This window comes from Trichoderma gamsii (genome assembly GCF_001481775.2).
Source record: "Trichoderma gamsii strain T6085 chromosome Unknown Scaffold_47.2, whole genome shotgun sequence".
Taxonomy (NCBI): Eukaryota; Fungi; Ascomycota; class Sordariomycetes; order Hypocreales; family Hypocreaceae; genus Trichoderma; species Trichoderma gamsii.
This window is the reverse complement of record NW_020171384.1, coordinates 108,780-134,211: the sequence shown is the minus strand read 5'-3', so window position 1 is coordinate 134,211 and position 25,432 is coordinate 108,780. Positions and strand designations below refer to the sequence as shown.

Sequence of the window (25,432 nt, the reverse complement as noted above, 5' to 3'; positions counted from 1 at the left end):
GCTGTGTCAATGTTCTTTCAGCTGCCGGCAGCGCGTATCAAGGCTCTATTTCTTCAATCTTTAGTATCATCACTGTCATAATGATTAATTATGATTCACATCACCCGGCATTCAAAATTTCCAATAGCAAATTCTCTACTGCTAAATCTAAGGACGAACATTTCCAGCGATGCTGGGCTCAGCAATCTTGTGGAGGATGCTTAGATAGCCTCGGCTGCAGCTGGTGCCCCTATGTGAGTCTAGTCTTTTGCAGACGCTGGGTTCCCTTTGTGAACTTCTCCCTCGCAATGATGCTCCGGTTCTGCATCTATAGCACAATTGGCTTTTGTTCCGGAGAGGTGTATTGATAGTTGTTTGCTTAGACCTGGTCATGTGTCCCAAATGACCATGCGATTCCATTTCTGGCACCAGCTTTTGATGGTGAGATTTGCCCGCATCCTGATGAGAGATGGGAGGTGAGGACGAGACCGCTCGGATGCCAAATTTCATCGAAAATGGGGCTGACGGTTGCCGTGACTATTGTGGCCACCTTGGCGGCTGCACTGGCGGTTGCCGCGTTGGTAGTATTGGTGCGGAAGATACGGAAATCAGGCAAGATGAGCTGGGGATGGGCATTTTGGCGGAGGTTGCCATTTCAGCGGCAGACAGACAGAAGCGATCCGGAGCGGGATCCATTGCTATCGGCGCATCAAGAGAATCCGGCGGGGAATATCTGACAGCGGCGATGTTCTACTAGGGCAGAATGTCCACTCCTCTCAGAACAGAAAGCCGAGAACACAGGAAGGCTGTCACGAATACGAATATACTGCCAGTTATTCAACCAGAGCTGACGGGTGGAATTATCGCCACCTCATCTCCCTCTTGGATCACCGCGCCCTCTTCGCCCTGGGTGGGAATGTCTACATAATCCAGATTGACCGTTACCAAACATGAGTCGAGAATCTTGGCCTGGATGCCGGGATACCGCGATTCCAGCTCGGAAAAGAGTTTGCCAATGGGCACAGGTGCAGGCAGGCTCTCCTGGTCTTTGCCTGTAAAAGAGCCGGCGCTGGCAAAGTAGAGCAGATTGAAGTGGCCGCGCTGTGGTTTTGGTGCGGATGATGTCATGATGAAGAGCAAGGTGAATTGATGCGTTGAGGAAGAAGCCTCAAAGGATCAAGTGTTGCTAGATCGAGTGAGAATTCAGTAAAGCTGCTTATCCTAGGAACAAATCCATCAAGTTTGTTAGCGTAGATGCTTCCAAAAATCGAGAGCGACACTCATAGGATATGAATCAAAGAGTCTAGGATCAGAGATCTTGGTGATAAAATGTGGCATCATAACGATCAGGTAATACATGCTAATAATTTGATACATCATACTAGACTAGGATTTGCGAGATGCAAAAAGGTATAAAAGACAAGTTTACACTTACAGCATCCTAGATGGCGAACAATGTGTATCTTGTTCTGGAAGAGAATCGTCGTTTGATGATGATGAGGGTGAGCTGGCAAACGCACGCGGCTGGAGAGGCTTTTTATGTACATCGTCGCTTGCGGCTTCCACGTGATGGGCCTAAGCCATTTCAAAACTTCCCCAATTAAACTGGAGTAGGTATTGGTGAGGAGGTGGTCAAAATCTATATTTACTTGGAGCTTTTATCTCAACTAATATTGGACACCAATACCTCATCAGTTGCACTCGTCTTAATCAACGTGTCTAATCGCTGCTCTATGCCCTTTACCCAGCCTTCAAAGACCTCTGAATTTTGCTTCATGACCTCGTCGCTTTTGGTCACCGTGTGTTCCAGCTTCTCAATGCCTTCTTTCCATTGTTTGATTTCTGTTGCCATTTCCGCCTGGTGCTTCTCAATCTGGTCGAGGGTCTGGCTGGCAGTTGCGGCGTCGGCATGGATGGCTCTAAGTGACCGTAAGCGGTCGAGGAGAGGGGGGAGTATAGGCGTGAGGTTTTCGATTGTAGGGAGGATTGCGTATAAGGCGTTGACCTTAGCCTCTTGCTCGGAGGTGTCAGCTGGCGACGGCCCTGCGTGCTTGCCGAGCTCTTCTCGCAGAGCCTTGGCCTTTTCGCGTGATTCGTTTAGCTTATCCTGCTCAGAGGCCAGTGCTCGTACTCGGCGGCTGATTGTGTCTAGGTTGGCAGTTGATGCCTGCGACAGGGCCGAAACTTGTTTCTCTAAAGAGTCGAGGGTAGGTAGAATTGCTCGAGGGAGGCCGCCTTCTCCAGCTTCTGGCATGAATGAGGAGCTGATGCCGAGGCTCCTCTCCAAAACCAACAGCCTGCGATCGAAATCCGCAGCTTTGGCAAGTGCATGCGTTTGTTCGTAAGTGGGTGCGTAGGTTATGGTGTATGTCGGTCCGGCAACGGATACTTCCGTGGCAGGCTCATCTGCATTGGAGGATGTCGCATCAATTTTCTTGATGCTGGTGATGCCAGAGCGTCTGGATAGGTCATCCAAGGTTTGGCTGAGAGATTCTAGCCTTATGTCGCCTGGGGACGCATCGCCATCGCCCTCTGCAGCTGCTTTCCGCTTGGCATACTCGTCTCTGGTCTCTTCTACTTCGCGCTTCAGACGAGCAATCTTTCGCTCCAAACTTTCCGCATCGTCATCATCAGAGAGGTCTCCTAGCTCCTCTGTCCCGTCTTGTAGTATTCGTTGGCGGCGGCTGGAGGCTTTGTACGATCGTCGCTTTCCGTCAACACGGTCTGAAAAGTCCGCTCCGCTGATATCAATGGTGGCAGGAGAAAAGCGAGAGCGCGCTTCATTAATGCGCAGCCTTGACCGCGAGATGTTCTGGGATTCGTCGTCTACACCGAATTCATCGTCGGAAAGGGTTCGAGCTGCAGTCGTCTGTTTTGGCCGTTAACTGGGACTTGTAGACACGAGTAGGAGGAGGTACGGAGATGCGCAGTTCTTACCGGAACTGTAGAGTTGTTGTCATCGGTCAACTCTGGAGTCTCGTAGATATCTGGGGCAGAGTCCTGGAGGGGAAGTTAGAAGCTGAGCTGCTGCGTGTTTAACACTGGAGCTTACCAGGTCTGGCAATGCCGCATATTTTCTGTTAAGCGCCATGGTGAGTATGAACGCTCGATCTCGTCGCAAGCCAGCTGCGTCGTGGCAGAAGTTGTAAAAGAGGCCCTGCGGTCAAGCCTTGTTTGCTTGTTTGCTTGCAGCCTGCAGTTGGTGAAGAGTTTCGGAGCTTGCATCTATCAAAGCCCCAAGCCTGCCTTCCAGGGGTCGACTCGCCCTGCAGAGTGGCTTGCAGCAGGTGCCACCAATTGGAGGTGGCGCCGTAGCAATTGGCTGTCAATTCTACCTACCTATACATAAGAGCTGCTACAATAGCGTCATGAATCCTTTTATATCAAATCACGTATGCATGACTTTTGGTTTGCAAACTGAGAGCATCTAATTGATTTTACAGCTGCATCTGAATTGTAGAGATGATCCAGTACAGAGATCGGTTGTATTCACTGTGACAACGCAGACCCCGCCAACTCGATATCCAAGCTTTAGCGATGTTCTGCCTAAAGACACCGTCTTACTTAGTCTCCTGTGCCAACACATCGACGAACTAAGCAGCAAAACTCCCTACTTTAGTAGGAAGACCTCACGCGTCGGAACTGGACGCGCGGTGTAACGTCTGAAAACCACGGCCCCAACCGAAAGACAACGCAATTGGCCGAGGGGTTTCAATTCTGCAGACTTTCCGACCTTGTCCAGACCGGCTGCTGTAATTAATTCTGTGGCATAACCGTTGGTTGTGTGGCCACACCCCGTTTCGGAGCTTCTGCCGAGGGGCATTGATTTTGGAGGGCTCTCTTTTACCAAGGACGAGGGATCATGACTACGCCTCCTGCAAGAAGGGTTGGCTTGAGCATTCGCAACTCGCCTCGCCAGCTACTTAAAACAGTCAATTTCAAAACCGCAACGACAACGGCGGCGACGACAGCAGCAGCAACACCAACAGAAAACCCGACAACAGCAGCAAAAACAAAAACAACAACAACAACTGCGAAGCCGACGGCTGCTGCTCAGAAATCAGATCCCAAGCCTCGAGGAGGACGCTCTCAACTCAAGATCCCCGAGCCCATTCATGAAGATATATATGCACCTCCTCTTGCATCAAGCGACGTGGAGGATGACGACGGCGATGGCGACAACGACGGCGAAACCGCTGAAAAGGAAGAAGCAGGCTTAGAACCCAGCGAGCGAGCGCGTGTCTATCCAGATAGCTCGGATGAAGAAGCCCCTCCTCGGGGAGCAATTTTAGCAACCAAGTTCACGTCGTCGAGTCAAAAGAGCAGGCGGCAAAGCCTTCGAACAAAAGCAACGTTTCAGCTTCCAGGAGAATCTGATGAAGCCGAACCCGGTACCAAGAAGAGGAAGCGACTGCCTGGCACGTCCAACGAAAAAGGGAGCCCAAAGAAAAATGCTAGCCATCTCACGAATAGCCAGGGGTTCGTAAAGAAACAAAAAGTGAAAGCCTCTTATGGGGGGAGGAGAAGCATCAATTCTCAGGAGAGCCGAAAGCTCAAAGGTCTGTGCGATAGTAAATATGAGTACCGATTCGCAATGATTAACGCCTCGCAGTCCCAGAAGAACTTACATTACCCAAACTTCCACGCGTTCCAATCTCAGAAGAACCTACCTTGCCCGTACCTCGACCTCTCGAATATAGTGCCATCAAGTCGATTCGAAAGAGCTCCCAATTTATCATACCAGACTCTGACGATTTTTCGTCCCCCATCAAACGACGTCAACCTCGTCAACGACTTCTGCAGGTTCATTATGGCAACAACAGCGACTCTGACGAGGACAACAACAATGATAGCAATGATGACAGCAACGGTGGCAACAACGGTGGCAACAATGGTGATAACCATGGCAACAACAACGGTGACACTGCGGTTATTGGTCAACCAAAACCCATCACCGACGAAATAAAGCTTGAAAAAGACAAGCCAAAGGAAAAGCGAAGGAAAAATCCACTGAAGCGTTTGGGGAAGAAAAACCCTGCAAAGTCACCCTCACCACCACCGGCGAGGTTCATAATGCCGGCACTGCTCTCCGAATTCAAAATACGTAGCGGCGGCGACAACGACATCGACAACGGCGATCTATCTGACGCGGGCAGCAGTAGTAGTAGCGATCTCAGCTCCCTCGGCGATATCTTCCCAGACAAGGAAGCGCCAAAAGACGGCCAGGCGCTATGTCCCTGGTGCGGCGCCTCAGTCGACATGCAGCAGCTCAAAGAGTTCTCAGAAGGCAGGCAGCGACTAAGCGTCAAAATGCAGACCAAATTCTGCGAGTCGCACCGCAAAACATCAGCACAGCAGACGTACGAACTGAAATCATACCCCGAAGTCCAGTGGGACACCCTGACGGAGCGCTTCGAGAGCCACCGCGCCCGCCTCCTCGGCATCATCAACGGCGAGCAAGAATCACACTATCGCACCGCCCTGGCAGACAAGATCTCGCTGGGCAAAGGCCGGTCCATGAAACAGGAAGAGAACCTCAACCCGGGCTACTACGGCCCGCGAGGCTTCAACATGATGTGCGACTACCTCGTCGCAGAGTTCAGCGACTTGCTCAAGAAGAAGGCCATTGCCGACAAGGTCATCGCGGGAAGGGGCCCGCCGGCTTTTATCCAGTCGGTGCTGGTGCCTGAGCTGGGCGTGCAGCTGATCATGGAGGACATGCAGACCTCGCCGGAAGAAGCTAGGGGCATATTGGAAGAGAGCAAAGCCCTGGGCGAGCTGGTGCATGGAGAGATTTGATTGCTCGCCCTCTCAAGTGAGTATGGGCCAGCTGAGCTTTTAGTGTGTGGTTGCTTCTTTCTTAATGGACAAGAGAGAAGAAAAATAGAAAAAAAAAAAAAAAAAGGAACCCCCTGTTAGTCGTGGCTAAAAAGGGCAAGATGATTGTACGAATTTCGTTGTAATGGCCCTCTTATTTGTTGCCAGCCTCGTTGTTTTTTCTTAGAGATTAATGGCGAGTTACATGTATATATTCTGCCCCCAACTTAGGATACCTACCTACCTACCTAGCTTTTCTTTTGTCTTCAACTACCCAATTAGCGCAATCTTACAAGGAAATGAGACGGTGTTTTGTGATGTGAAGAGATTTTTGTTCAGAAAACAATTCCTAGGCAGAATCCGATTATTTGTATGTTAATTTGAGACGAAGAAGAGCACTTTACGTTAATACATGATTCATCTTCCATGATATCTGTGTTCCTTGTGCAAGAATCCGATACAATAAGCCCATCCAGATAACACATCAACCCCCCTAACAATATAAAAAATTGATGCCAGCGTCATCAGGACCGCCCAAAACTCCATCAAGCTGCCATTCCAGGCTGCCCAATCTCTCGAGACCGGCGAACCTGCTGCTTCAGCTTTCTCAGAGTTGACTTCTTCCGCCTCGCCCCTGGGCCGTCACCTTCGTCGGGTTGAACGTCACGTATAGTCTCTAGCACCATCAAGTCTGCAAGAAATCTCCGAAGCCGCAATCCGGTCTTGTTGCGTACAAATGTATCTACTTCTTCATCACAAGCAGCCGAGGCCGCAATGTGTAAGCCCCGGAGGACATCTCTGTCAATGACACCAGAATCCCCTTCACGGTCATGGTCCGGTGTTGGAAAACTCTCCGGGATCGATGAAGTCCTCGTGGGAACATTAGGTGGGGCAATGGCTCGAGAAGGAATACCGCGACTGCTCCTACAGCATACTCCAATATGGTCAGGGTCAAAACTTGGACGAGGCTGGTCCGAACTTGGAGCTGTCCTGTACTGACTCCCGCCTGATAACCCTCTATTCAATCGCTGAGTCGGGAGACTTTGGTATCGTTTTTTGTAGGAGCTCTGGGCTCTTTGTTGACCTGAGTGGCGAGTCGGCAGGTTTTGAGTTGTGTGTGATCTATGACCACGAGGGCGCGAGCAACCACCATCGTAGTGGCCACAATGGCAGGCCTCGGAGTGAGCATTGGAGGGTCTTCTATCAACATCTTCAACTCCAAAACTCTTGTGGCGGGGGCTGCGTGGGCTTGAGTCGGCTCTTGGGCGGTTGTTGTTCCCTCGGCTACTTCGCTGCCGAAGCATAAGTGGTGTGGGCTTGGGAGGGGGCGTGGGAGGCCTGTCTCTGGGCATCCTTGACGCATTCCCAGATATCTGTCGGAAGTGTGCCTATTCTCTATCCGAAACAGACTCCTCGTCTTTGGGAAAGCACGAGAACCAATGCCGTTTTGATTTTTTCTTCGCCTTGTCGGGCCGCCGCTTTTGCTTTCGAACTGGCGCGTCTTCAATCAGCGCATATCGCCATTCATCCATGTCTTGGGACGCTGCAAATGACAATGCACTCATTGAGCTAGGGCTGGAATCTTCCTCTTCAAACCCATCGAATCTCGATACCTTTGGCTGTTTGCCACGAGCCTGACCTTTGTATTTCCGAGAGGACTTGGACGAAATCAGATTTGCAATGTAGGCGGGAAAATTGCGCTTCTGGTCCTTTGACGTTACTGCTAATCCTGCCGCTCTGAACTCTGGACGAAAGGGCAGTAGTGGAGATACTGTATGTAACGATATATTAGATTTTGCAGGTGTTGCTAGAGGATTTTTGCGTTGCCTTGAAGTTATAGTCGCTTGTGGCTGGCCATGTCGTCTTCCTGAGAGCCTTTCCAATGAATTTGACTTGTCGGGAACCCGTGAATGGTCCTGGTGTCGACTTGCTGGAGCTTCCTTAGACGCATGGGCGGCCACTTTATCTTGATTACTCTTCGATATTGCATTAAAAAGCCGGAGCTGCTGGCATACGCTCCGTGAAATAGCTTCGACAAGAGCAGAGTCGATAGAAGCATGTTTGGAAGCGCTCACAAAGTCAGCTGTACCATCAAGAAGCCAGTTATGTGGAGAACGCGGGTTCTTTTGCATATGTACGTGAGACTTGCGCCGAGGTTGGGGAGATGAGAACCCCGTCTTTGGGAGACATGTCGATGCCCCAGGAATTGGCAAAGTCGCAGCATGGCTCTGTGACGGGTTCGCAAGCGTAGCTGAAACACTGCCAACAAATGCGGGTTGACGAGAAGGAACTTTCAACGGAGGTATCGGAAAAGAGTCCAGGTCAAGTGACAGCTCAGACGGCTCCCAAGAATTATCACCAGAGGATGCTCCATCAAGTGATCTCATGCTAACGCCGCGGAAGGAAGCTTTCGCCTCGCTGGTGGTGCGATTGTCGGCCTGCGCGTAATAAGAAGAGTTTTGTGGTGTTTTGTGCGCGCTCTGAGAGGGAATTTCTGTATAATGCTGCTGAGGATCATGCCTCATATCGCTGCTGTATACTGAGCCCGGAGACGCTGGAGGAGAGGGTTGTTTGGGGACTGGAGTGTGCACTCGGCTTGAGCGCTTAGAGAGAATGACAACACGGGATTTCGGACGCGGCCGATGGAGCGATGCCGAAGGAAGGCTGTCACGATATCGAATGCTTCTATCCAGTAAATAAGACGTGGCCTCGGGTATGGCCGATAATATAGCCATTGAGTAAGGAGAGGCCCGGAAGAAACTAGCGAGAGCTTTACGAGATGAAGCTATTGGAAAGAAAGCTGAGAAGTGGTGTAGGCGATGATACTTGATTACAACGGAATGGTCTAGATGTTGCTGAACTAGGATTGTAAAAGAGACTGCAAAACACTGTGTTGTCATATCGACAGAGAAACGGCTGAGGGAAGAACGACCGTAAATCCAAGGGCAACTGGAGCTCAATGGAGAAGGTCCGGGATGAGGCTGCATAGAGCTTTTCCTTCCAGATAGCGAATGCTGCTTCGAACTTTAGGTATCTGGAAGGCAATGGTGAAAGAGAGGCGATAATAACGGTCTATGATGTAAGAAGCCATGGCTTCAGTGCCTCTGCTCTGATTAACTACCTAATATCCTTGATACCAGGCGAAGAGTAGACGTCCAGCTGCCGATGGCCCTTGCGAAGCAGAAACTCGACAGCAGCGAAGTCGCGCTTATCAATGGCTAGATTCCGCGCGAATTCATCTCTATAAGAAGATAATGAGTCTTTGGAAAATTTCCGATACCCTTGGGGTACGTATAGATTTTGCCATCTCACCTCACAAACTTTTCAAAATGAGCTCGCGTGCTCTGTCCACCAAAGTCAGCCAAATTACAAATTGAACTTTTTAGTAAATCTTTTAACAAGTTAATACACACCTGAGGCTTCCTTCTACACTCGCGCAGGCACTGGCGGTATAGCGCCAGCACCTCCTTCTGCAGGCCCGAGAGACGCATCGTTCTGTGGCGGAATCGGTGATGTCGTTGCTAATTCAGGCTATTGCGGCCAATTAGTTGGTGGAATATTTTTGCCGCATCTTGCTTGACCCGCCTACTGAGAATCGGCGCCTGCGGGCAAACCTGGGGTCGGCGCCAGTGCGGAGACGGACTCGCGAGTAATGCGGAGGGTAAATAATCAGCCGTATAAAGCTTGTCCTGTCCGTTTGTGATATTTTGTAATACGGAATGACGATATCGGAAGAAAGTAAGTCTTGCTTGTATTTAAATATTGTGCATTGAATTTTGGCTTTTCTTGCATTGTACTCCTGCCATCCACCCCATTACAGTCTTCAACAGGCGCCTTGACTATCCACTAGCAGCTGCAATGTCTGGCAGATTTACAGTAAGCAATGGAACCTACGACGCTCTCTGCACTCTCCATATTATTGCAGCTTCAATCAATGTCAGTCTAGTCCACCATTCTAACAGTAACAGCGTCTCATTCGCTTCCTGGCCAAAGACGGCCGCACATACTACGGCGATGCCATCCTGCCTCAGGGCGTGAGCGACGTTGCCAAGGCCCAGCGTGCGCGCATCATCGAAGGAGACATCTTTGGCAAGTATCACGTTACAGATGAAGAAGTTGGCGTGCGTCTGCTACTGTCTCCATTGGCTCAGTCACAAGTGAAGACGGTAAGATGCCTGGGACTCAACTACGCCAAGCACGCCAAAGAGTCCAACATGCCAGAGCCTAAATACCCCGTCTTGTTCTACAAACCAACCACATCTCTATCTGGCCCGGTTGACCCGATTCCTGTTCACCCAATGGCGCAAGAGGGAACCGGCCTGGATTATGAATGCGAACTCGTCGTGGTGATTGGAAAGAGGTGTTCGGATGTGTCTGAGGCCGATGCGCTCAATTACGTTCTTGGGTATTCCGTTGGCAACGACGTGTCCCACCGAGACTGGCAGATCAAGCATGGAGGAAGCCAATGGTCTCTCGGCAAGGCCTTTGACGGCTGGGCACCCTTTGGTCCGGCCATTGTGACGGGCGATGTTATCAAGGATCCGCAAGCTCTGAAGATCTGGACTAAACTCAACGGCAAAACCGTTCAGGTATGCGATTTCATTTTCACACATACATGTATGCACTGTTGCAAAGAAGCCTCCCAGACTGACTGACCAAACCGTGACGTACAGAATGGAAACACGTCTGATCAGATTTTCAGCGTCCGGCAAATGATTTCCTTTCTGAGCCGCGGTGTAACTCTCATGCCCGGCGATGTCATCTTCACTGGCACTCCCGAAGGCGTAGGCATGGGTCGGAAGCCGCAGCTATGGCTCAAGGATGGAGATGTCGTGGAAGTTGGACTCGAAAGTGTCGGCACGTGGTACGTCTATGGTGTTTGAAAAGAGTTCAAATTGACCAAGGCAAGACGATAAGCTGACTCTGTGCGCCATTTAGTACCAACAAGGTGGAATTTGAAGGTCCCAAAGCCAAAATCTAGGCGGGATATGGAAGGAGGAAGACAGAGAGTTTGATTACAAGCAGTGGTAGGAATTGCTTGTAGGATGGATGTGACATGCCTCGCTGCTAGGCAACAATTTGGGAGCCTAAGACGAAGCTACATTTCGGAAGCGATCCCGGCTGGCTTCATGGATTATCGTACGCGATGATCGAATAGTACATGCAACTTGAGCTGAGAGAGCCACGACTCTCCGTAGGTACCAACTATTAATAGACTTGTTGGCAATGCTGTCCTGCCCCATGCAGCCTCACCGATCTAATGCACGCTTGGCCACCGACTGAAACCTTTACCGCTGATAAATCTCCGGTGAAATGACTTTGTATGTGCCTTTTAATCTTGCCAAGATGAATGGGGAGGCCCATCTTCCATACAAAGTCCCCTACTTCCAGCTACATGCACTTACAGGCAGATAGCGTGGCCAGGACGCCCACGTGGAGGCTTTCAGTGGCCAGCATCCAACCACGCGTGCGGCTGATGTGCATGTCCGAATCCTGCTAGAGCTGCCATCCCGCAAAACAGAACCTTGAATCATGCTCTTCCGATCGCCTTCTTAAGAATCTCCCCCCAGTTGCTGCTTCGCTGCGAAACATGATCAAATGGGGCCGCTTTGCTGATTGGGGTTTCCCCGGGTTGTGAAGCTGCAGCACGGTTGCTATAGAGGTCAAGGGTGCTGGCAATCAGAGGTGTCAAACAAAACTTGACAAAGTTGCAGTAGATCAAGTATTGCTGGAAAATGAACCTCCCCACGGAATGAGTACCTACAAGCGTTCAAATTGTATTATGAACTTCTGCCGTGAGCATGTTGAGCACATGTGCTCTTGGCCAGTGGCTGAAGCCAGCGCTACTAGTTCAGCTACGACGCTTAAACGCCTTGCAGCAGAAGCTTTATCCACTTCTCGCCTCACACCACCAACGACATGCGGAATAGCTGGGCAAGCTCCGATGTTGCTTTCCTGATGCAGGGCAAACGGTCTTCGGGCGGAGGGACGTGGAGGACGTGCTCACTGGCTTGTCTAGGGGGAGTTGTGCTCGAACTTGTATCCCTTTGGGGCAGTGTCATTCGATGGACAAAATGGACAATACACCAGAATCGGTATCTCGTATATGCCATGCAGGTACATGGACGGTTTTAAGCATATAAGCACATTTTGATAGCTCTCTTGCTCTCTGACCACATGCAGTGCCCCTTTTATTTCGTCCACCCTTCCTACAGCCAGCTAGGTGTACCATCCAAAGAATGAACCAGGCCGGCCGTGAGGAGGCTGATCTGCCTAGGTCGGGGTGCCTTGCTCGATGGATGAGCCTAGCCTAGAGACTGCGGCTCCTGGCCAAGAAGCTTTGCTGGCCTGCTAGATTGGCAGCAGATGCAGGTAGCACGAGCCCATCTGGTAAGTGTCATATCATAGCTGCGCCAGTCTGGAGGCCGGTAAATGCGGTTCGTTTCCTTTGTTTATCGTCATTCCTATTTATATGTTTAAGAGAGAGCGAATTTACCTCTCGACGTTACTACAGTTCTACGACGTTTTTTTATTCTTCATCGTCTATTTCCTGTAAAAGAGACTTACACGATGACTACGTCTACGGTGGAGCTGCACGCGCTCACATCTGCGTCGCTCGGGCCAGATGACTCCATCACGCTTTACGAAAACCCATATACGGCGCTCGAGAAGCTACAAGATGCCAACAAGGGCAAGGAAATCGAGTCGTTCGGCGATGTTAACCGCGTCGACTGGCGCAAATACGAACCTCCGGCCGCACTTAGAAAAGCACCGACTATCAAATCCCAGATTCTCCTAGATATCATCTTTAGCTCGATTGAAAACGTCAAGTCGAGGGTCAAAGCAGAAGAAAAACTGCAGAAAGAGGCTGCTGAGGAAGCTGAGCGACAGACAGCCAAGGAGAGGCAAAAAGCTAAAGGCAAAGAGCCTTATTTGCCCATCATCATTCCGACCCAAGACTCACCAGCCGAACCGTCATCATCATCGAACATCAACATCAGACGCAAAGTCGCACCATGTACAGCATCAGACTTTATGATGTCAGGAGGCAACGGCCTTCCGGCAAAGGCAGAGAAGCGACGAAAGTTTGGACTGCGCAATTTATTCCAGCGGAGCCCAGAAGGAGGAGAAACTAGTGCTGCTGGACGGTCTCGAGAAGCTCTCCGACAGAAGCTAGAGACCAAGATTCTATCGTTTGACGCAAAGTCAGCTGATCCGAAAACTCAAAAAGCTATCGCGGCTCTCCGAAAATCCAAGCTGCTCAAGACGGTAGATGCCGATGAACTGGTGTGAGTCTGTACATTCAAACTTTATAAATGCAGTCCATTAGCTGACTTATCTTCTCTTCTTTAGAGAGTGCGTCTCTTGCTTGGACGACATTCCCACAAAGGACACTGTCAAAGTCCCATGCCATAGTTACTGCCGTGACTGCTTCGCTCGCCTCGTATCAGCAGCAGTTCAAAATGAACAGCAGTGGCCGCCCAAGTGTTGCTTGAACCAGATCCCTTTCAAGATAGTCCTCAAAAATATTCCCGACGACCTCAAGAAGACGTTTCACGAAAGGTCGTCGGAGTGGGAAATCCCCATCAGCGAGCGAGTGTACTGCTACGCTCCTGACTGCGGTATTTGGATCAAACCGGGCAAAATCAGCCTTGTAAAGCGTCAAGCCTGCTGCGAGCGAAATCACATCACCTGCACCATTTGTCGAGGCCAAGCGCATGGGAATGACGACTGCCCCCAGGACCATGGCATGAATCTGACCAACCTGCTGGCGGAAGAAGAAGGCTGGAAACACTGCATCTCCTGTCATGCACTGGTGGAACATAAAGAGGCGTGTCAACATATGACGTGCAGATGCGGTGCCGAATTCTGTTATGTGTGCGGATTGCGGTGGCGAACGTGCGGGTGTACAATGGAACAGCTTCGTGCAATCAAAGAGGCAGCTGACGCTCGGAGGGAACAGCGACTACTAAACGAACAGGCGGACGCGGAAGAGTTGCGTGACATCTTGGCTCAAATCGAGGAGTTTGAGCGCCAGGAGGCCTTGAGGCTGGAGGCGGAAAGGCTGGAGCAGGAAAAATTGGAACAGGAACGTTGGCGGGCTGTGGTCGAGGAAAGGCTCAGGCTGGAAGATATCCGCCGTCAGGATGTCGAGATCAAGTATCGCCAGTTGCGAGACATACTGGATAGCCTTCATGAGCTTCAGCATGTCATGGCCGATTCCAAGCAAGAAGACGACGCCAGAGATCTGGCAACGGAAGCCGAGCTGGAGAAGAAGCGGCTCGAAGAGAAGCATCAGGCTGAGCGTAAGGAGCTAGACTCGTTGATGATGGCCAAGCTCAAAGCCAGGGAAGACCAATATGAGAAAGAATTTGCTGCTCGAATGGACTTGGAATGTCAACTAGAGGACGAATACCTGGAGCAGCTTCGCGAGTTTTGGAATGGCAAAGATGAGGGAGAAGAGAAAATCGAAGCAAGCATGCAGCCATTGCGCCAGCGTATGGATTCCGCATACCAGTCGTGGCAGAGATGGAGAGACGACCAACTAGCCCATTATCGAGAGAGACTTGAGGATGAGCGGACCGCACAGGAAGATTTCATGTACAGCTCGAGTAAAAGGCTGGACGCAGCGCACTTGGACAAGGAGACGGGGTTGGCGAGGCGAATCGTGGCCGAGAAGGAGTGGATTCAGGAGGTGATGCTGGAACGGGAGCGGCTACTCGGCGTAATGGAGATTCAGGAGACGGAAGACGACGCGGACAGCCTGTATGGCCTCGAGTTGGACGCGTAGGGCGGATCTGCTGAGGACTACCCTAGGGTGGATGGTGAAACTCGACGGTACGTAAAATGTCGTCGGGAATGTGAATTGTACTTCGGTATGCTTGATGAACGCCGATAATAGAGCTGGATATCTATACTGTTAGTAGAATAAACGCATGAGACCTCATTCGCCATCGAGAAAGAGACTCTGGTGATTGACCGGCGACTAAATAGTTTTTCAACTGCTTGCGCTACTATTCCTTGAGCAAATATGAGCGAGTTACCGGTGAAAGGTATCAAGATAAGACGGTCAGTGGTCGAAAGACTATCCACTCGACTTCTTTTTGCACCCACTTTCCCCCCAGAACCAGCAATTCCGTAGACGACTTGATCTTTGACCATTCTCGATCCTTGGCACTAAGATGGGCATCTGGGGTAATCTGTAAATCTTTGAGCATACCATTCAACATCTGAAGGAGCGGCAGAGAGTCAACCAGTTTTCATTTTATCCAACCCTTCCTACCTATCATCTGTAATGGAGCTAGCGTTGGAGAGGCTAATGTACAATCTATCTTCAAGCTTACATGTATTCTACAGTATCTGGTTAGCTGTGCGCGATATACGAAACAGAAGATTATTCTCTTCAGGCTCGGGAAGATGACGAGCTTGAAGCTGCTGAAGCTACAACACTACGGCGCATCCAATGCTCTTCCATGACATGATACCTCCCAACTTGTTGGTGGCATTAGCATTTACACATACTATCATAGCATAGCTACAGTATGTATTGACTCGACAAAGTCTCCTGCAGCCGAGTTCTGTGTCGGTACTCGGCACCAAGCTGGAGGCGCCAGGAGGTGGTAAGAGAAACGTTGGTGTTTCAAAGGGTCTGATTGGAAATGGACGACACGATGGGCGAAGCAGTCCCGATTTAGCCGCAAGGCAAATCGGTAAGCAAATCGGTAAGCGAACAGCTCATATTTATGGCAATGGCAGAACAAACATGCAGTAACACCTTAACCGCGCCGGACATCAATTGCTAAAATTGCCATTGATGCAAAGCAAACCGCAATCAATACTTGAAGGCGCTTTCACGCATCCAGAGGCATGACGAAGCCCCTTGGACCCTCCCACGGCGCCAAAACAGTCTAAAACGCGCTATTAGCGTCTCACCCAGCGCTGTAAAACAGGGCGCTAAAACGATCTATGGTGGGCAACTGCTGCCTCGGCCACTCACAGGCGCGCCCACGTCCCTTCTCCACCTCCAGACTTTTGCTTGTTACCCTGGCTTGTCAGAATTATTTTAGGCCGCGGTTGCTCGAAACCGGCCCCTTGGCGGGAAACGCTGGCGCCTGATAGGAGAGTGGAAGGGCCAAGCTTTTCATTGCTCAAGGGCCGCACGAGCCAGTGCTTGCAGCCGACATGGGCTGTGGCCGGCTCATCACCCTTCCGGGTCGGGGCAAGATTCGAAGCACAGCGTGTGTCACCAGCTGTGCGGCGTCGCGCTACGTCCGCGGGCTGTTTCTGATGGAAACAATGGAAACAATGGCAAACAATACGTGAAACAGAAAGAGGAGGGACGGCGTTGAAGAAGGCTTGCAGCCAGTGATGAAGAAACGTGGGGAGAAGAAGATAGGGGAGAAACGGATATGGATATCATCAGTACCAGCTAATGCTGTCGCTAATGCCTTTGCAGCAGCAGCGTTGCCAACTCAGATTGGCGCTGGATCCAGAGCAATACGGCAGCACAAGGCAAGCAAAACATAATAATGCTTCCATCTATGAAGCGAGGCCATGAGCGTAAAGCACGTTTTTTTCCCAGGCTGTAAGCCAATATCAATGCACGGCAAACATTGAACGAGACCCAGCAGATAGACGCTAGCCAAGTGGCTGTGTGAGCGATGGCCGCCAGTCTGCCTTCAATAGAAACAAGCTTTCTCGGCATCCGCAATGCTGCAACCCCTGGACCCCGTTTGTGCCTGATATGGCCAAAGGTAGGCTTCCGATCTAATCCAATTCGAGATCCAATCGTCTCAGCTTGTGGTGAGAGACGCTACGACGCTGGTCCGGAACGATCTATGGCTAATACCACATTCAATCTGCCACGCAGTCTGCAGTAGCGCCGCCCCGTGGGACATGGAAGCTCCCTCCTTTTGGCTCCATGTAGGAGTCTATCCATACATTCGGATAGCACTATTGCACTAACTACTATATGTGGTTTATATCCATAGATGTCTTTACGGCCGCTGTCAGCAGTAGTACGGAACGATAGCATAGATACGGACTTACACGGGGCTCATACTGACTCGCAAAACGGAAAACGCTCTGCATCTGTTTTCACAAGCAGATTCTGAAGCGTCAGCGTCTTGATAGTCATGGTCAATGATATTCTTCCCATCTAGTCCACGCCCCTCTATATCGGCATGGGGCTGTGTGGTTGTAATGAGGCTTCTATATGCCCGGGGGCGTGGAACAGCCAGGGGTGCTCCGACCTAGTTTATTTCCCGGCAAACGTTTTGAGGGGCTCAAACATCGCTTCGTTGGGCGCTATGCCTTTGCTTGAGGCCGTAATGGATACCTCGATGGAAGACGGCGGCTATTCGACCTGCCATGAAGGGACAGAAGCATATAAGACCAGTACACCCTCAGGTTCCTGATATTTTCCTCAGCCCAAACAATCTCTTCTTCTTCTTCTTCAAGTGATACCCCCAAGCCTGCAAATTGACTTTGCCTGTTTCTTCTCTCCTCTTCATTTTAATACCAACAATCAAAACAATCCAAAACACAACCGCCAAAATGCTCTTCTCAACTCTTGCCGTTACTGCTTTCTCCGCTGTCGCCAGCGCAAAGACTATCCGCATCGACGTCGGCCAGGGTGGTCTCACTTTCACTCCCAACGACATCACTGCCGCCGTTGGTGATATCCTAGAGTTCCACTACCACCCCAAGAACCACTCCGTCGTGGCCGCCGACTTTGCTACTCCCTGCAAGCCCAAGGCCGAGGGTGGTTTCTACTCCGGCTTCTTCCCTACCACCGGCACTGAGAACGTAAGTTGACTACAAGCATCATAATGGAATTACATCGGACGTGCTAACAATCAGCTTTTCCAGTCCAACGTCTTCCAGGTTGAGGTCAACAACACCACTCCTATCTGGTTCTACTGCTCTCAGTCAACCGGCAACCACTGCGGTGCCGGCATGGTTGGTGCTGTCAACGCCAACGCCAACAAGACCCTCGCCGAGTTCAAGGCTGCCGCTGAAAAGGCCTCCACCAACGAGTCTCCCAAGACCGGAGTGTTCGGTGGTAAGGTCCTCGCCGCCTCTTCCACTTCTAGCGGCGCTGCCACCACCACCTCTGGCAAGCCTGCTGCTGCCACCACCAACGCTGCCGCTGGTCTCGGCGTCAGCGGCATGGCTGCTGCCGTTGTTGGCGCCGCCGTCGTTTTCGCCCTCTAAGCGCTGGACGCATTTAGATTGGGAATACACAAAAATGAACGGATTCTTTAATGGTGAACTGTGGATTTACATGTCGGCATGTACGATGAGTCAAAGGTTTCTTCTCTTTTGGGGCAGCGTGCGGAAAAGTAGCCAATAATTCATAATCCCTGCGGGAATGGCTTCTCTGTTTCTTCTATTTTTATATTTATCATGGTCAACTATGGTCAAGGCAATTTACATAGACGCCTTCGGGCAAGTCTTGGAGTTCAATATGGAATGATTATACTTCCAATCTGAATTTTGCGCAGTGAATCCAAAAAAAAAAAAAATTGCCTTTTTGTTTCCCCAATAAATTGCGCAATGCTATGAATAATATTGAGTTCTAAATTGAAGTTTTGTATCTTGGAGTGATGATTTGACGCAAGCACTCGCGACTCTCTGCGCCTCCGTAGAAACTAGACTCTAGAGCCTTTACTTTTTGTTTTTATTTATCTGTCCAGAGACTTCTTTTACTAAAGAAGTTTCTTTCCTTCCAGGTCTTTCTTTATTGGTAAAATCATCGACCAGCACCTTACAATAGTCGTTGAATTGGATCTTCCCAACTAAGCTGCCAAGACTTTTAGGCCCAAAACTTAGTGCCTGCGTTAATAGATCGCACTGTAAGAATAATCCGATCTGAGGCGTAGGAGAAAAAAATTGGCGGCTTACCTCATGTATTCGTACACTAGCGAAAGGGTCTTTGTCCCATCTCTCATAAACTTCCTACGCAATCTCATTAAAATATAGTATTTAGTTCAGGTTCTTTGGCTGGCAGTTCGCCATGGGCTCTATCGCCAGAGATGAAGATGTAGCAGTAGCCTGCCCGCAGTAAGTTTTCCCCCTAGCAGCAAGATTCTTTGACCATCCTGTAGGGTAAGATTTTCATCGAAGACTAACTGGAGATGTGATTCCTAGCCCACTTAAGATATTTGATGCTGCGAGGAGGCAGGACCGGTTTTTGTATGCCTGTGCGCCGATGGTGCGCTACAGCAAGGTGAGTCTTATTTCACGATTGCTGCATCAATACTTATTTTGAGGATATGAAACTGACTGTTGGTCAAAATGTGTAGCTCGCCTTTCGCCAAACTGTTCACAAATATGGCGTTGACTTATGCTGGACGCCCATGATTCTGGCCAAGGAATTCAACAGGAATCAGTTTGCCAGAGACAGCGGTGCGTTCTTTCATCTCATCAGCCACTAACATCATTTCAATACACAATTCAAAGTGAATGAAAGAGGTCAAAAAAACAAGACAGGCGCTGATGGGAGAGCTGAGAGATACAGACTTCACAATCAACACCACAGGCATCCAACCTCCCACCGTTGTCCAGTTCGGCGCCAACGACCCCCAGGAACTCGCCCGCGCGTCCACCCTCGTCGCGCCCTTCGTCTCGGGCGTCGATCTCAACTGCGGATGCCCTCAATCGTGGGCCTGTGCCGAGACGCTCGGCGCGGCGCTCATGAATGAGAGAGAGCGGGTGCGTGACATGGTCGTCGAGACGAGGCAGCATCTAGAGAGGGATGGATGGGGCGTCAAGATGGAGGACGACATGCACAGTCCGAAAGGACGCAGCGTGAGCGTCAAGATACGAGTTCATGATGATTTAAGGTAAGGGGCGCATCGTCACATCCTATACATTTTCACTGTCAAGGGACCACGCATGCTCACGGATCTAAACAATCAGGAGAACAATGGACTTCCTCGATACAGTCATCGGACCCCCCCAGAACCGCCTCGTCGACTGGGTCACCATCCACCCTCGAACACGCCACACACCCTCCACCACGCCCATCCGCACCGAAGCCCTCGAGATTCTCACCGAAAAGTACTCCCGCACACTCCCCATCCTCCTCTCCGGCGACGTCTTCGACCTCGCAACCCTTCCCATCAAGTCCACCACCAGCATCCCCGACCTCGCAACTCTCACCGTGAAAGAAGACCCCCAGGATACATGTGCTTCCGCCACAACACAGCCAAGACCCAGCAACACGAACCTCTCCGGCTTCATGTCCGCCCGCGGGCTCCTTGCCAACCCGGCCCTCTTCGCCGGCCACTTGTCCTGCCCCTGGGAAACGCTCGAGACGTTCATGTGCAACGTCGCGCGCTGTCCGCTGCCCCTAAAGCTGGTGGTGCATCACGTACAGGAGATGTGCGCGCCTGGAATGGGCGGCGACAAGTCTGCGCTGCTGAACAAGAAGGAGAGGGCGAGGTTGGTGGAGTTTACGAATATGGCGGATTTGATTGACTTCTTGGATGAGAAGATTGAGGAGTATACGGGGCAGAAAGGAGGAATGAGAAGAGACTTGTAGAATATCCAACACAATGTATCACTTGGAAAAAAACAGATATAGATCAATGAATGATGATGAGTAAAATAGAAAATGTTCGTCTCGTCTCGCCTTGGTATTCGTTTGATTCAAACATACGCTTCTTCGACTCTTATGAAACATGTATAGAGCAAGATACAAAAACTAAGAAAAAAAAAAAAAACCGACACCCACTCTTCTCAGATCAATCATAAGCCGGTCAAAATACCCTGTATGCCTATAGACCCCGAATCGTCTCGCTTCTGCACAAACGCCTTGAAATCCGCCTTGGACAGCTTCCCCCTCACCGAGTTCGACCCCGGCGCCAGCGTCCTCACCTTCTCCCTCAGCGCCTCCGGCCCGACAATGAACAGCGACCCAATCTCCGTAAGCATCTCAATCGCCGTCTCCACGTCCTTGGCCAGCGGCCACGCCCGCAGCGTAGCGACGTACTTTGCAATGTCCTGCGTGACCATCAGACCACCCGTGGCATTGACCTGGAACCTCTTGAAGTGGTCAAAGAGCTGCGCGTGGAGCACGAGGCCGAGCTCGCTGAAGAACTTTTCCGCGTTGTGCCCGTCGATGGCCTGGCTTGCGTGCTGGCTCGCCCGGGCGAGGAACTGGCAGATGTGCAGACACGTAGCGGTCTGGAGCGATTCCAGCTCGCCGTCCTTGGGCCTAAAGTCCTGCTTCTTCTGCGTGCCTAAGGACTTGATGACCCAATTTACAATGACGTCGATGGATACCTTCAAAATGGCGTTGGTCTTCTTTTCGATGGCGTCAATAGCCATTTTCTTCTGGGCTTCCATGCTCTTGCGCACAGTCGTGTTGGATTCGGCCAGTCGAATGAGCACGGTGCTGATGAATCGTTCCATGAGAGCTGAGATTGTCACGCCAGGCCGGATAGGTGGTAAGTAGGACATGTCTGGCTCTGTCTTGGTGTTCTCCAGGATGGTGGCCTGGAAGTGTGCTGCGTCCAGCGCAGTGTCGATGTAAACTTGGCCCATATTTGTGAGTAGCAAGTTTAGCAGGATGTTGACGTCTTTCGGTGTGTCGAGCTGAGATCCCAACTCGAGAACTCTCTGGACGCTCTCCGCCATCCACTTCAACATCCTCTTGGCATTTGAGACGCTAAGTATTCCATCCTCGTCTGATACTTCAATCTCGTTCTTGTCCTCCCTGTCTCCCTTGTCCTGCAGGCCAGCAACTCGCAGCATCATCGCCTTTTGCGTCTCCGATAGCTCAGAAGATTCGAGCCGCTCGAGATACGCGTCCTTGGCGGATTGTATGATTTGCGTACCTTGTTGGGCCAATGAAGCCATAAACCCGGATGGCGCCTTCTTGCGCCTTGAGTGGAATATGCTAAACTTGAAAAGCAAAGAGCCGTAGAGTTCTTCCAGGCTCTTCCTTTCTCGTTCAATATAGACACTACCCACGAGGAAAGGGACGAAGAGCTCGTCTAATTGCTGGTCTAGGGCTTGTGCAATTTGCGCCGAGCAAGGCTCTGGGTGCTCGGTCAGGCCGTGCATCTTCAAATCTTCCACTAGAGAGCCGATATAACTCCTGGATGAGTGCAAGGATCTCAAAAACGCCAATATTGAGACCGATTCGGCTTTGTCTAGAACCTTCTCCAACCGCTGTTGTATAGACTGCTGAAAGACTCGCTGAATAAACTTGATGAGTACTGTTTCGTAATAAGGAAACGCCCGTTTAATGATGAATGATTCTTCCTGCATGACGATCTTGACCTCATCGATTAATGACTGCAAGCTCGGCTCGATACCTGGAGGTTCCGTGTCCGGGTCAGCCAAAGCTTCCCACATTTCGCCGTCAGCTGCCATTTCGTCGCTCATAAGCTGGTCCCGGTCAATGAAGAATTGATGCTGGTTTACAAAAACTGCAATGACGCTAGCCCCTCCGTTGAAATCGTACAGCACCTTTGCGCATTCCATCATGTCATTGAAGTTCTGCCGCTTGTAGCTGTTGTTGAACTGCTGCAGCAGATCTTGTTCCAACGTCTCGCAAAACTTCTCGAGGATCTCACGAGTATTGCGTGCTCGATTCGTCAGTGTCGCAAAGCTGGCTATACTGGCTCTGTTGCCATTCCGTGTTCCCCAGGCCAGCGGGTCGAGCTGCTGGCTGATTCTCATTAGTTGGCGAGCAATGACGGCACATCGCACTTTGTTCTCGGCGCCGCCTTGCCGCCTGATATCCTCAAGGGATGATAATAACCCGGTTTCGCTAAGTTCCGTCCAGCAGTTTATTAGAAAGATTGTATCCTGCGCCCTTCTTCTCTTTTTGTCCAAGTCGTCTAGCTTCTCTCCGATCTGAACGGCGATATTTCCGCCATTGTCAGGTTTCCCGTTCACATCTTTGCCATTGGTGCTGCCGGGATTCAGTGAGATATCGAGGGCTTCGAATGACTCCATGGTTTCGTCGAGCTTACGGCCGAGGGTATCGAGTGTCTGGTCGTGTTGGATTTCAGCCCGGCGCACTTGGGAAAGAAGCTCGGATTCCCTCTCTTGGAGTTCGTCTCCAAGGACGGCAAGCTGAGATAAGGCATCTGGAGAGAATTTCGTCAGCATAACTGTTTCCCCCCCCCTCCTTCTCTCTTCTCAGGACTGCATCTCGTACTCTCAAAGCTTCGGATCAGCGGCTTCGGATCAAATGTTGTGGATTGTGTTGGCCCCGAGCGACGGCTAGAGGGCATGGCACTCTCTGCAAGACTATCCACAAAGTCTCGGACTATGAAATCCTTGTTGGAGAAGTCCTCGAGGCTGAAGTTGGGGCCCTTGGGGAAGATGCTCTTGGGCCCGCTGGACCGATCCATGGTTGGCGAGCGTCGGGGCGAAGGCGCATCAGCGAGCTATGTGTAAGTTGCAATTGACGACCATTTGCAACCCCCGCGCATGAGTGCAATGTTCGACGGTCCGTCCAGCCAATTTGTCGCCTTGCGTTGTCGCGAAGCGCCAGCCTCGTGCGATTGTCGCTATCCGTGGAGTGCCTGATAGCTCTACCTCCTTGGAATACGTGACCCTGTAGCAAGCAGTAGAGCGCTATGATGCCTGCCGAGCCCCGCTACGCCACGTCTCCGGCGACCTTGGAGCTGCGCCACAGCCTCCCGTGGCTCGTCGGACCACTCAGGAGAGAGGACACATGCAAATCACCAGGTACAATTTTACAGGTACCCAATTTGGTGAAAGACAAAGCAGCTCATTTGCATCGCCTCTCGCCCCAACTCTTTTCTCCCCAGCAATTTGCTGGATGGACACGTCTTGATCCTCCTCGTCCACTTGCCAGAAGGGCAGCCGCCACAATCGCAAGGGCGCACACCCGGCTTCGTTACCCTGAGATCGAGCTTTAACCAACAACAAGCCACCTAATACGACCGAGCTTGAAGCTTAGATCCTTGTACTCCTACAAACCTCGACTCCAAACCAGTTCGTCGTTGGCGAGACAGTCTTTCGAGACTGCAAATACTCAACATGCCCATGAATTTTGAGAACACCAAGGCATACCGAGCCGATGAGCAACTGGGCCATAGCCTTCTATCAGAGGCACAGAGACAGGCTATCTTCAAGGTAGGATCAATTTGCGACATCCCGAATTATGTTATGCACCTCTGACATTTTTTTTTTTGACAGGCCTCGCTTCCTGCGCCGAATGATGGATCGACCGTCGCGAACAAGCCTGGTCAAGCACAGCGCAGATCCCGACTCGGCGTTAGACGCTTTATAAAGAATCAAATCTTTGTCGTCGTATTCGCTCTTATGCATGGCATCTTCTCTCTATACATCAAATCGCGACAGACATGGCACGGCGTGTCCTACCAGATATCTTCTATTCTCTACTACCACCATGCCACGCCGCAGTATATTCGACGAGACATTATGGGACTGACCAAGAGGCCCAAGCATCTCAGCACAATCTTGAAGACCGAGGGGAAGCATAGGGCGAAAAACGACCTCGATCGGTTGATTGACGAAACAGCTGAGCTTGCCACTTGGTGTGCATGCGCAGAGATTCCCATGCTCTCAATATATGAGAAATCAGGTGAGCTCAAAACTGGCCCTTTTTTCGGATATTTTCTATGCTAGCAAAGCTAACACTGTATTAAAGGTGTCTTGAAGAAGCATATGCCTCGAGTCTATGAGGCCGTCATCCAGAAATTCACATTCTACTTTGGCGCCGAGCACCCGACGCTGTCTGTAACTTCTCCTCACCAGGATGATTTCCCCACCCGCATGCTGGAGGAGAGCAGACATGGACACTTGCAGCTTCACCTAATTTCCTACCAAGATGGAAGAGAGTCTATCGTGGATCTTACGAGAACTCTCGCAGACATGTCGCAACGCGGCAAGATCTCCCCGCGAGATATTTCCCAAGAGCTCATTGACGCCGAGCTATCGGAGGGCATCCTTCCAGAGCCCGACTTGCTGATTCTCTTCACTCCTCACGTCGAGCTGTCGGGCTATCCACCGTGGCAAATCCGACTGACTGAGATCTTCTGCCTACAAGACAACGAGACGTTCGGCTACCAAGTGTTTTTGAAGGCTCTGAGAAATTTTTCTTCTGCGCAATTCCGTCGTGGCAAATAAATCAAGCGAAAGCTTTTTTTTTTCTCTTCTTCTCTTTTTCCTAAAGATATCCATTCTCATATAGATAATGCATATTCTTTTTCTCTATCATGAGGGCTTCCACAGCACCATGGCTCGACTCATCTTATCCCAACGATAAACGGGACCATTTCCGACGTTATAATTATAATAGTTTTCTGTCCCCTCTTTGATCTTGGCCCTTCTGAAAGTTATGTTGATTCTCCCTCCGTCCTCTTGATTTTTCCCTGTGCGTTTTGGTATAGAATGGAGCCAGTTAGACTGTGTTTTTCCTCTCATTAAGATCATATCTCCAGTATTTAGTGGCAATTTCATCACTTTTGATTTGACAGGTGGATTTGCTTCCTGGTCTGGAGGTGCTGGCTTGTGCTTCATTAGAAAATCTCGTCGCGCACCCAGCGAAAATGAAGCAATGGCAGGCTCTTGGCCCAGAAATCTCTCGTCATCGCTGTGAAACGAAATGCTGTCTGCGCCA

At 50.7% G+C, this 25,432-nt stretch overlaps 10 protein-coding genes across 10 annotated transcripts; 6 read left to right on the top strand and 4 right to left on the bottom strand.

Annotated features, from left to right (window-relative positions):
* Positions 1-816: 816 nt before the first annotated feature.
* Positions 817-1,107, bottom strand: TGAM01_v209515 (hypothetical protein; the record flags this gene model as incomplete). The annotated part of the gene is made up of 1 exon (XM_018807874.1): positions 817-1,107. One exon carries the CDS (start codon positions 1,105-1,107, stop codon positions 817-819), a length of 291 nt encoding a protein of 96 aa, XP_018658912.1.
* Positions 1,108-1,642: 535 nt separating this feature from the next.
* Positions 1,643-3,070, bottom strand: TGAM01_v209513 (hypothetical protein; the record flags this gene model as incomplete). The annotated part of the gene is made up of 3 exons (XM_018807875.2): positions 1,643-2,848; positions 2,917-2,979; positions 3,032-3,070. 3 exons carry the CDS (start codon positions 3,068-3,070, stop codon positions 1,643-1,645), a joined length of 1,308 nt encoding a protein of 435 aa, XP_018658913.2.
* Positions 3,071-3,841: 771 nt separating this feature from the next.
* Positions 3,842-5,778, top strand: TGAM01_v209512 (hypothetical protein; the record flags this gene model as incomplete). Its single annotated transcript, XM_018807876.1, has 2 exons — positions 3,842-4,538; positions 4,592-5,778. 2 exons carry the CDS (start codon positions 3,842-3,844, stop codon positions 5,776-5,778), a joined length of 1,884 nt encoding a protein of 627 aa, XP_018658914.1.
* Positions 5,779-7,184: 1,406 nt separating this feature from the next.
* TGAM01_v209511 (hypothetical protein) lies at positions 7,185-8,783 on the bottom strand (the record flags this gene model as incomplete). The annotated part of the gene is made up of 1 exon (XM_018807877.2): positions 7,185-8,783. One exon carries the CDS (start codon positions 8,781-8,783, stop codon positions 7,185-7,187), a length of 1,599 nt encoding a protein of 532 aa, XP_018658915.2.
* Positions 8,784-9,654: 871 nt separating this feature from the next.
* Positions 9,655-10,777, top strand: TGAM01_v209510 (fumarylacetoacetate hydrolase; the record flags this gene model as incomplete). Its single annotated transcript, XM_018807878.1, has 4 exons — positions 9,655-9,672; positions 9,765-10,385; positions 10,470-10,660; positions 10,735-10,777. The coding sequence occupies 4 exons, from the start codon at positions 9,655-9,657 to the stop codon at positions 10,775-10,777; spliced, it is 873 nt and encodes a 290-aa protein (XP_018658916.1).
* A 1,589-nt stretch (positions 10,778-12,366) lies between these two features.
* Positions 12,367-14,587, top strand: TGAM01_v209509 (hypothetical protein; the record flags this gene model as incomplete). Its single annotated transcript, XM_018807879.1, has 2 exons — positions 12,367-13,085; positions 13,150-14,587. The coding sequence occupies 2 exons, from the start codon at positions 12,367-12,369 to the stop codon at positions 14,585-14,587; spliced, it is 2,157 nt and encodes a 718-aa protein (XP_018658917.1).
* Positions 14,588-17,352: 2,765 nt separating this feature from the next.
* Positions 17,353-18,012, top strand: TGAM01_v209508 (hypothetical protein; the record flags this gene model as incomplete). Its single annotated transcript, XM_024550569.1, has 2 exons — positions 17,353-17,604; positions 17,668-18,012. 2 exons carry the CDS (start codon positions 17,353-17,355, stop codon positions 18,010-18,012), a joined length of 597 nt encoding a protein of 198 aa, XP_024404681.1.
* Positions 18,013-18,814: 802 nt separating this feature from the next.
* Positions 18,815-20,344, top strand: TGAM01_v209506 (tRNA-dihydrouridine synthase 4; the record flags this gene model as incomplete). Its single annotated transcript, XM_018807881.2, has 5 exons — positions 18,815-18,861; positions 18,925-19,027; positions 19,104-19,206; positions 19,340-19,643; positions 19,720-20,344. 5 exons carry the CDS (start codon positions 18,815-18,817, stop codon positions 20,342-20,344), a joined length of 1,182 nt encoding a protein of 393 aa, XP_018658919.2.
* A 206-nt stretch (positions 20,345-20,550) lies between these two features.
* Positions 20,551-23,171, bottom strand: TGAM01_v209507 (hypothetical protein; the record flags this gene model as incomplete). Its single annotated transcript, XM_018807882.2, has 2 exons — positions 20,551-22,904; positions 22,976-23,171. The coding sequence occupies 2 exons, from the start codon at positions 23,169-23,171 to the stop codon at positions 20,551-20,553; spliced, it is 2,550 nt and encodes an 849-aa protein (XP_018658920.2).
* Positions 23,172-23,826: 655 nt separating this feature from the next.
* TGAM01_v209505 (hypothetical protein) lies at positions 23,827-24,939 on the top strand (the record flags this gene model as incomplete). Its single annotated transcript, XM_018807883.1, has 3 exons — positions 23,827-23,922; positions 23,986-24,394; positions 24,461-24,939. The coding sequence occupies 3 exons, from the start codon at positions 23,827-23,829 to the stop codon at positions 24,937-24,939; spliced, it is 984 nt and encodes a 327-aa protein (XP_018658921.1).
* Positions 24,940-25,432: the final 493 nt, after the last annotated feature.